The sequence below is a fragment of the Pistacia vera genome, unplaced genomic scaffold, assembly GCF_008641045.1.
Source record: "Pistacia vera cultivar Batoury unplaced genomic scaffold, PisVer_v2 Contig653, whole genome shotgun sequence".
In the NCBI taxonomy this organism is placed as follows: domain Eukaryota; kingdom Viridiplantae; phylum Streptophyta; class Magnoliopsida; order Sapindales; family Anacardiaceae; genus Pistacia; species Pistacia vera.
In genome coordinates, this window is record NW_022196505.1 from 403,158 (window position 1) to 414,551 (window position 11,394).

Here is an 11,394-nt window from a genome sequence, read left to right on the forward strand (position 1 = left end):
GATTTAGTGATCATTACCTTAATTCATCCCACTATAAATAGAGGGCTCCTCTCCCGTTTGTGGGATTAGCTAATTTTTCTCTAAAATAGAATACACACACACACACACACTCTCTCTCTCTCTCAATTGTATTTCTTAAGCTATAAATCAGCTCGCTGAACGCGACCTAACTTCACTTATTAATACAATATCAGTGGACGTAGGATTCGCTTGTTTGAGCATCTGAACCACTTTAAACATTGATCTTCATCCCTTATTTAATCAAACCCCCCATAACTACGTGTGACTTTTGAGTCCGCTCAGCATTTCCCACGTGCGAATAGTTGGTGTCAAAATCACGCATCAACAACATTATTAACCAGAAATAGTTCATCTTAGAAAATGTACCAAAAAATTCTACCACACGGACTCGAGAAGATAGTGTAAAAGACAATTTTACATACAATAGTTTCAATATATATTTTCTTTTGATATAAATCTAAAGGGAAAGAGCTTTTCACACGGGAATATTCTCCTTTGATTTGTTCATAGGGGCGGAGCAAGATTGTTTTATTTTTTTATTTTTTTATTTTTTTTTTGGGAGGGCTGAAATGTAGAATTCAATGAACAAAGGGGTTTAGAGTGTAAATATGGATTTAGAAAGTTGCACTAATAGGGTTTAAGTGTCAGGTTAAGCGAATGAGGTGGTCAAAAAGTGAAAAAGTGAATATTTAAGGGTAAAAAAAAATGTCTTTACATAAATGTAAAAATTTTGTGAGATTCGGGGTGGTCACACATAGCTCTACTGCTGGTGTTCATCTAATCATGGTATGTTACATTAGTACACAATAGGGGTGAGCATGGATAAATGGTAGAATCAGAACTGGCCTCATTAAAGTCTAGTTTCGGTTCTAGAAAATTGGAATTGAGAATTCTCGGTTCCGGTTCCTATAGTGTTGGAACTGGGAACCGAAACTAGAATCGAGGTCCGTGTACTTAGATAGGAACATGACTAAATTGTAATTTGTAATTTTTCAAAGGAGGTAATTGAAATTTACCTGGATACCCAAAAACATAATTGAAATTTATGTTTCAGGTTATGGTTTTGATTCCAAATCTTAGGAATCGGCAGATTCCAGTTTTAATTCTGGTGTTGGTTCCTTAAAAAAATATAGGGTACTTAGAACCGATCAATCCTAGTATACATATGAAAAATGATATCCTTATAAAGACCCATATAAAGAGGGTTACAAAGTGACATCAGCAAGAAAAAAAACAAAGAAAAAACGGAAAAAAAGAGAGAGAGAGAGAGAGAAATCATGAAAATCAAGGGTGAGGATTGTCTTTGTATATCCCCTTTGTATTTATCTTTATAAAACTTGTATTGCTTGTACACATACATACACCGTGTTTATTGAATATATAGAGACGACGTAAAGAGAGGTGAATATCAATTTGAGCTCTTAAAAATCATTTAAAAAAAAAAAAGATCCCACACCTTAATGTTGTCTATATGGATAATATATGATAAAAATGTACCATAGAAGTGAAGCACTGACATTTAGCTAAATATCTCTCTAATTGAAAAGGCTTTTTTAATTTCTCGTCTTCCGAAAAGCAAATAAAAACATAAACAGTTGAAACCTTGGACAGACTGATTGAATAATTGAGATGTGAAAGCTTACCAGATTAAAAACCCAATGAGTACTACATTTCTTTTTTCTGATGTGTGGGGACGTGGCCAGTAGATCCATTAGAACCACAAAGTGAGCAAACAAAAACCAACATCAAAGCCAATAAATTGGATATTTTATTGGATAACATTACAATTATCGAAGAATACGTATCAAATTTATACATTGAATAATATAGTATTATCCTATTTTTAAAAAAAAAATTTATAATTAATCAACGATCAGATGACGTTACATTATTCGATGCGTATTCTTCAATAACTGTATTATTTTTCTATTTTATTATATAAAATCTCCATATCAAAGTTTATGTAATTTAAATTTTAAACCAATCACAAACTATAACACATCCTCTCTCTCTCTCTCTCTCTCTCTCTCTCTCTCTCTCTCTCTCTCTCTCTATATACCTATAGATTGGATTATACTACTATATATATATATATATATTAGAGCCCAAAAATAAAAGAAGGAAATCGTCTTTTTACTGATATTGATATATCAATCGATTATAAGACAAATATATGACATATAGAAACTTTTATGTTAGTTGATTATATTTCAAAAAACTCGGCTTCTAAATGGGTTAGGTGGTGCAAGTCTTTATGTAGACTTGTATTTCGTTGAAGACACATACGACAAAATATAATGGGTCAAAAGAAATCCCACACTTAAATTTCCAACGGATCACCACTATTGTAATAATTTCTTGGGACAGTGATTGATGGGTCATTTTCAATTTTTCACCACAAAGTGTTAGTACATTTTAAATTAAATTTGATTTATTTATTTATTTATTTTTATTTCAACGCTTTGTCTGTGTGGGATAATATTACACTTACAAGCTTTGGTATTGGTGTAAACTTAGTAATGGAATCTAGCGCTTTTTTTTTTTTCCTATTCCAACGCTTTGTATGTGTGGAATAATATTACACTTACAAGCTTTGTGTATTGGTTTAAGCCTAGTAATGGAATCTAGCGCAAAGCTTGTATAGACAGATGAATAACTCGTACTTAATGAAAAACATCATATTTATAACATATTAATCATATTATTTTATTATAATTACTTCATGAAGTTCCACTACTAACCCATAACCCAAAACCCATTATATATATATATATATTAAAAAAAAAAAAAAAATCCTTCTACTAACATTAATTATTAGAATTTAACCCTTGCTAATGGTTCCTGATGAACTCTGAAATTCCTTGAAGAAGACGATAAGTTTGGGCACCCGTTTTCGGGTCCATATCCACCGCGATTTTATTCAAATAAAAACTATGGCCCATCCCATAATTCATGAACAATTCCACTTCTTTACCTGCCTTTTTCATCGCCTCATAATACTCCATTTCCGTGTCTTTTATCAAGTCATTCTCCGCTACACACAGCAGAAACGGCGGCAGTTTCAGCCCGTCAAACGGCGGTGCAGCCGCCCCCATTGGACACGTCAAAGGATGATCCTTAGTGCACTTTAACGGCAACGCCAGCTTCAAGAACTTGTCCACCATGTCAAGCGTTAAAAAAGGTGACTCCGGCTGCTCCAACTCGGACTTGCTCCGTTCGGCCCGAACAAAGCCCGGGTGGATCGGAATCGCGCCCGCTAATTTTAACGGACCCATGTCGGGCAGCACGTGTCCTGCACGTGCTGCCACTTCATGAACCACGTTCCCTCCCGAGCTGTCTCCAATGAGAAACACTCGGTTGAAGTCTCCATCTTCGCTGAGCCACGGCTCGTGTGAGCGGCCCTCGGCCTGTGACCGGAGCCAGAGGAGGGCTTCGAAGCCGTCGTCGCAGGCGGCCGGGAGGCGGTGCTCCGGGGCCAGCCGGAGATAGATGGAGACGACGATGGCCGGGACTGATTTCGCAAGTTTAGTATAAATGCTATAGTACATAAACCAACTGGCTTCACTGATGCAAAATCCTCCGCCATGAAAATGAATCAGAATTGGGAGCTTGGTTTGGTTTTCAGAGTCTTGTTTCGGTTTATATATTCTGACGCGGAGGCCGGAGGTGGGGTTGATGGTGAAATCACGGGTAGCAACGCCGTCAATGAAGTGGATGTGGGGCGGCACCGGTTCGGCCATGAACTTGACCTCCGGGGGACCGGACCAGGTGCGGTCGACGGAGCCGTCTTCTAATATTCGGAGCCAGCCGGAGACTTCTTCGACGATTTTGAGCCCGCGAACCATGGCTGAAAAAGGGAAGTGTTCTAAATTGAGGGAAAAGAATGGAGAAGTGGGATTTGAGTGTGGAGTGTGGAGATTGAGAGGGTATTTATAGAGGAGTTTGAAGGGAGAAATTTCAAGGCACTTTACGAAGAAATTCTAAGGTGAGGTTCAGCGTCGTGCAGACGGAAAATTTATCGAATTTTTAATTAATGAGTGGGGCTACTTGCCGGTTTACATTATTAGAGAATTACTTAAATTATCTATTTTGGATATGAAAAAAAAATAAAAAATAAATAGATAAAGAAATCTACTTTGAAAGGGCATAAAAGAAAATGAAAAGAAAAGAAAAGTTATTGAATCCAATTAGATTTAACATTTAAAGTCTAATCTCTTTTTTTTTTTCAACTATAAATAATATATGAAAATTATTATTTATAGTTGAAAAAAGAAAAGATTAAACTTTAAATATTATGTTGGTAATTTGATGAAATATTAAATTAAAATATAATATGAGTCTTCACCATTTGTCGTTTAGTTATGACTGGTGTTAGGAGTTTCTTGAGTTTGAAAGCAGAAATTTCCAGGAACTGCACATTCAAATTCAATCGTGTTTCACTCTTTCAAAGGATTCAATTAGATGGAGTGGGGCTCCCTGCTTTTCTCAATTTTTTTTATGTTTATATTTTGAAAATCTAACTTCAGAAATTTTCTTTCTATTTCTCATCCAGATAAGTACTATTTTAATTGAGTAACACTAAAAAATTATATTCATAAAACCATTGAAGGAAGGCTTACAAAATTGAAGCAATATTAGACTTATAGTATTAGAATTAATGTCAGGGTCACTTGTTAGAATTCAATGAAAGTCAAAAGGAGCTTAAAAAGGTGGAAAAAGAAGACAAAGTGGACTATGATTCTATTTTTTAAATCCAAAAGATCAAAATTAAATGTTTAGTTAATGGTGGTTATTGGTTAACACCAGCCACCGTCTGCTCAAAGTTAATAAGGTGGTTAATATCAATCAACATTGGTTAACTATTGGTCAAAATTTACAGATACTTATTTTAATAATCATTAAAATATAAAATAAATAACATTAAAATATTTGTTTTAAATATAAAATTTAAATTCAAAATAGGGTCAAAACAAAATTATTTTGTCTAGATTCCCTACCCATAGAATATTTAAGAAATCCTCTACCAATGATGAAACCTACCCATATAGTTTTCATAATTGATTAATCAAAACACAACTGTTCACATTTTTCATCAAAAACTACTCCTATAGTTTCATAATTAATTACTTATTATATAACTATTGACATCTGAGTAATGTTATGTGCACTAACTAATGTGTATTAATGTAAGTACTAACATCGAAAATTTGAATTTTTTTTGGGGAAATTTCAAATTTTCAATGTTAGTACTTGGATTAGTACACATTGGTCAGTGCATATAGTATTATTCTTCGCATTTTCATTGAAAATTACTCTTGTGCATATGAATTCAGTCATTTTTTTATTAAAATTTTAACAAAACAACTTTAATATGTATTGATATTAATTTTATTCAATATAAATACAATTGTTCTTTGACTTATTTTCATGGTTGTGAAAATTATATAATAATACTATAATGGTCAATACCATTTAATATATTAATTACAAATAACAAAGTAAAACAAACAAAACACAACTGAAGGAAAACAAAAGAAAAAGTTAAAATAATTAAACCTCCATCCTTCCTAACCTCGGTTACTTGCCAAAAACCGGTAATCAAAGCCTCCTCTCCCTAGGGTTTTTTCGTTTTGATTGATGATTTGGGTTTGATTTGTTGGAAGATGATTGAGGAAGGTTTTTTGTAGTGTTGTTGCTTGTGTTATTGATTTTTTGATCGTCGACACTCCCAAATGCTCTCACCTTCCACCTCTTCCAGTGTGCACGCCATCGTTCGACAAAAGGCCACACCTAGCGCCTACCCCCAAGCGCGCACACTTGCACACCAGTCATTGTTTGTTTGGGATTTTTGGAGTTGATTGTTTGATTTTCGAAATGTTTGGGTTTGTCGTTCGACGACAGTGGCTAGGTGGTGGTGGCAATGGCAATGGTTGGGTGGTTGGAGATGAGGATGATCTGAAGGTTGAAAAAGAGAATGTTATTGAAATAAATTTAAAAGTAAGATGTTTATTTTTCTAATTCTACTAATTTGGGGGTTAAAAGTAATTTATTGATTTATTTGTCAAGGGCGATATGGTAATAGCACCTATGTCAAAACCTAAAAATCACTAATGGTGCTGGTTTAAGGTGGGAATCTGGAATTTATAAAACCAAGGACGAAAACTTACGATTTCGTCGAACCTTGAGTGTGAACATGTCGTTTACTTGTAATTATATTATAAACGATGAACTATGTGTGTACATGTAGTGTCAATTCTTATATAACAGATAAGATAATTAAATAAAACATGTGTTTTGTTTTTTTCCACTTAAATGTGACTGTTTTTTGATAGTAATCGAATTATAGAATAGAAAAAATTACTAAAAGGTTAATATAATTGATTATGAAAAGTAAAAAAAAAAAAAAAAATAGAGTGTTTCTTTAATTTAGTGTTCTGAAACCCGGACTGGATCAGCCGGTCGGATCGGTCTGACTAGGTATCGATAGCCTCTTTAGTCTGGTTCAGGTTTCAGGGGGTTTTTACAAGATTTCAAAACTTTAGGGACTAATTGTAATTTTCTATGGGTTTTTCAATAACTCAAAGCTTTAGGGACTAATTATAATGTTTTGGGGCATTTTTACAATATCTTAAAATTTTAGAGACCAATTGAAACTTAAAAGATATTTTGTAATATATTAAAACTTTAGGGACTAATAAATTTTTAAAAATGTTTTTATCGATGATGTCACTCATCGGCCGGTCAACCAAAGAAATGAGCTCTTAACTAGGTTAAGGCTCGATCTAGTTTTCAAAACCTTGCTTTAATTTAATTTATAATTAGATAATGACCATCGAACAACCTACATACTACAGTACCTTTCGAATTTATTTTCTACTTTATCATTACTACAGGTGTTCATTATTGTATTAAATGTTTTTATTTTTAAATTAAAAAATAAGAATAAAAACACACTTAATATCATTTTTTATTAGACGATAAATAAGAGAATAAAAAGATAGAAAACAACTTTTTTGTTTTGTGTTGAGATCTTTATAACTTTGATAAGTTACGTAAGATCTTTATAACTTTGATAATAAAGATAGGATACGTGTTACAAGTTGAGTGGCGTTGTCTCTTTCAAGAGTTGAAAATTAAAGCACGTTTTTAAACAAATGTCAAATGTATTAAAGCAGCCGCGGGAACCACCTTCCACTTTGATGAAATTGTGTGGAAGCTTAGAGCTAAATTTTGATGAAATTAAAATAGCTAGGTTTGTATTAATTTGTATATACCCAGTTTTATTATTCAAAATCCCAAACTAATCTAGGTCTAAAATAAAATATCTCGTGGCTCATGTACTTTTATTCATTTATATAACAAAAATGACGTAATTATTTTTAATTCTCAAAACCATCACAAACTATTAACCACCCGATAGATTAAATGTGTAAGTCAAAACTAAGGATCGCATAATCAGAATTGCTTTGTCAACCTTATAGGATTTCTTTGAAGGAATCCAAGACGAACTTAGAAAACACGATATTTTCTTCTTATATTAATTGATTCACTTTTTTCTTTTCCCAAATCACATGCCTTTATGTAAACAAGAAGCAAGACCGACCCTATAAGCTTCCTAATATATATTTAATTTATATAAAAAAAGATAAATATAAAAATAAAATCTTAAGGCTTCTAAAAGTAAAATATATTAGGATCATCCATTATCACTCTTATAATTTTGATCTGAAGTTAAATTGTTTGTAAAGTAAATATATATGTGATTAAGCAAGAATCTACATAAATCCCAAAATGTGGCTTATTAAACTAATGTAAACCCTAAAATGATGTTTGTAAAATAATTATTTAATATAATAATTTATTAATAAAAAAAAAAATAAACAACGTTTTTCATTATAATTATCATGTTATCAATATCGAATAATTGATGAAAGATGTTGGTAGATAGGCATTTATATCGAAAAAAAAATGCTATATGTACAAAGAGTCTTTGTACAAAGTGATGTGACACTAGTTTCACATCAATCTTCTCTTTCTTTTCACAAACTGGTGGTGTGACAAATGTTACGTTACTTTGTACAAAGACTTTTTATAAGAGTCTTTGTACATCTAACATTTCTTTTATGTCGAAATCCCAAACATTTATTTATAAAAAAATTTGATGTATTTTGTAACCACCAAAAACATCACAAGATATAATAAACTCGTTGGTTTCGAAAATGCAACCTTAACTCGATTTTATTAGTTAAATATTCAATAATATTGTAATAAAAAAAAAAAAAATTACCTAGTATAAAAATAAATGTAATGAAATATTTTAGATAAGAAAATTTTAAAAACTAGAAAAATTAATAAGTTTTGTATAGTAAGGACTAAGGAGGGGCACAAGGAAAAAGTTTAAAACACTAGGGACTATAAAGTTAAAATTCCTGGGGACCACGTGCCGTATATTTATAGTGTTGGGCTACTAATGTTTGTAAACATGCCCAAATTTATGTAGAAAGCCCAACTTTGAAATAAATAAAGGCCATTTTTATAAATCCTTTTCAGAAAACCGAAATCATAATAAACATGTTGTGATTTGTGTTCATTTAATGTTTCTGGCATAATCTACAGACTACAAATAGACCTCGTTTTCACAACGAACCTAATTTAAACAAACAGACACATCAACCAAGGAATCCAATGTGCATCCTAATTAGTGAAGAATATAACTAATATTTTTGGTTAAATAAAGCACCAAAATCAATCAATAATTTACATACATACACACCATCAATACAAAAACGAAAAGTATTTTCCGATAATTTCATTTCACATATATATAGCATGACTATTTTATTGGTGTGATGGGCTCGTAGCTCCATTTCTGTTGGAAGATCTTATGGATTTAACCTCTAATTCTTTCGGGCTTTTTGAAAGTGAATCGGAAATGTATTATCTTTTTCCTCAATTTAAATAAGGATATAATTATAATAAAACATTTAATTCTTCTTCTTCGTCCGTATTTTACATGAAAGCTTTATATTTGCATATACAAAAAATTTAAAAGTGAATTTAAATAGACTATACAGTAATTATTATCACAATTAGATTAAAATGTTTCTCTTGCTATATTCAAATTTCATATCCTTGTAAATCCAAAGTATTGTTTGATTTTCCAAGTTTTATAATTTGTTATGAATCACAAAACTATTCATTATGATAATTATATTGCAAAAAACTAAAACTTAAATCAAGCTACATCTTTATGTTAGTTTTTGTAGTGTTTTATAGAAACAAAGGATGATAAAAGATTTCAAATCTGGAGCAAAATAACGAACATATCTAGAAATCCTTCTTATAATTATTCACAATCTTTTTAAATACTATTATAGCCCTATCTAAAGTAGAAGACGGGGGCTAAAAATCACTAATGTATATCTTTTGCATTGTCCTTTGATACAATATCTAAAATCAGGAGAGATGATCCTTTTAAACAAACTTATAGGGTTGTGTTGAGAGAAAAAAATTTGAAAAGCTCCTTCGAATGAATATGGTAAATCTTCAAGTTGAGCCCAGAGGGAGTAGAATTTAAAGAACAAGTTGGTGTTCTCTCCAGCTGTTTTCATTTTATCCATAGTAATAAAAAAACTTTATCATAGTAATGAACGGTGATGCTTACTTTTTTTTTTTTATAATTCATAAATCCCCGTTCTTGTTTTACAAGCCTGAGTTTGAAATGAAACTCAAACTCAATGAAAAAAGGTTAAATATGATTGTATTGGCTATAAATGTGTCCGTGAGAACTAAGAACATCGAATGTGCAAACAAACCAAATGTATTGTTTATCGTTCCTTTCTGTGTTGTTCTTATCCTTACAAATATGCACAACACAATTTAATATGAATCTAAAAACACCGTAGAAATCTCATCAGACGACCGAAACCAAATCTTTAACGTCCATTTATTAGAACATAAACCATAAAACTTCTGTAACATATTACAAATGGAGCTTACAATGTCAATGCTTTTTTATGAACTCTGAGATACTTTGAATAAGATTGCTAGTTTCTCCACCAGTTTTTGGATCCATGTCTATTGCAATTTTATTCAAATAAAAACAATGCCCCATCCCATTACTCATCACCAATCCCACATCTTTCTCCGCCTTCTTCATCGCCTCATAGTACTCCAACTCAGTGTCATACATCAAGTCATTCTCCGCCACACATACCAGAAACGGCGGCAGTTTTAGCTCATTCAACGGCGGCGCAGCCGCCCCCATTGGACACGTTAAATGATGATCCTTATTACACCCCTCCGGTAACGCTAACTTAATTAACTTATCCACCATCTCTAGGGTTAAAAACGGTGACTCGGGTTTTTCCAACTCCGACTTGCTCCGTTCTGCCCGCATGAAACCCGGATGGATCGGAATCGCTCCGACTAGTTTTAACGGAGTTATGTCGTGCACATTTCCTGCACGTGCTGCTACTTCGTGCACCACGTTCCCTCCTGAGCTATCTCCAATGAGAAAAACTCGGTTGAAGTTTCCGTTTTTGTTGATCCAAGGCTCATGTGACTGGCCCTGAGCCAGTGAACGGAGCCACATCAGGGCTTCGAAGCCATCGTCGCATGCAGCCGGAAGGCGGTGCTCGGGAGCTAGCCGGAGATAAACGGAGACAATAACGGCGGGGACAGACTTCGCAAGCCTAGAGTAAATGTTATAGTACATAAAACAATTAGGTTGGCTAACGCAAAAACCGCCGCCGTGAAAATGAAGAAGAATCGGTAGCTTGTGTTGATCATCGTGTTGTTTCTCTGGTTGATAAATTCGGACTCGGAGATTAGTAGTGCCGTTGATGGTGACATCCTTGGTGGCGATGCCGTGTGAAAATTCCTGGTGGGGTGGGACGGGGTCGATCATGAACTTGACCTCGGGTGGTCCGGTCCATGTGCGGTCCACGGAGCCATCATTGTAGATTCGTAGCCAACCGGAGACTTCTTCAACTATTGTTTTCTCAGTAACCATGGCTGAATTAGGGTAATGTATTGTTGGAGGGAAGAGATAAGCTATTTAAAAGAAGGCATAAGTGGTGGCGGGTCATCAGGACGTGATCTCATGTGCATGGCTCTAGTCTTGGTGATGTGCGGGTCATCGGGGCCGTATTTGTAGTTTTGCCTTCAGAATTGTTCAATGATGATTTTGAGTTTTTTCTGTAAGTAGTTATTAAGGTTACTTTCCAAAATGATTGATTTTTTTATAATGTGATTTGTGTGGCTAAGTACCTAACACACTTTCGCAAACTATTGTATAACCCAACACCGATTTTTGTGTTATAATTTAGTATTACAATTTCATTAAAAAAATGTTCATTGTGAGTCAACTTT

The 11,394-nt window shown here is 33.3% G+C and overlaps 2 protein-coding genes across 2 annotated transcripts; both read right to left on the minus strand.

The window, feature by feature from the left end:
• Positions 1–2,567: 2,567 nt before the first annotated feature.
• On the minus strand, positions 2,568–3,932 carry LOC116111903 (probable carboxylesterase 15). Its single transcript, XM_031398067.1, has one exon. The coding sequence runs from the start codon at positions 3,864–3,866 to the stop codon at positions 2,853–2,855; it is 1,014 nt and encodes a 337-aa protein (XP_031253927.1). The 5' UTR covers positions 3,867–3,932; the 3' UTR covers positions 2,568–2,852.
• A 6,092-nt stretch (positions 3,933–10,024) lies between these two features.
• LOC116111879 (probable carboxylesterase 15) lies at positions 10,025–11,035 on the minus strand. Its single transcript, XM_031398041.1, has one exon. The coding sequence runs from the start codon at positions 11,033–11,035 to the stop codon at positions 10,025–10,027; it is 1,011 nt and encodes a 336-aa protein (XP_031253901.1).
• Positions 11,036–11,394: the final 359 nt, after the last annotated feature.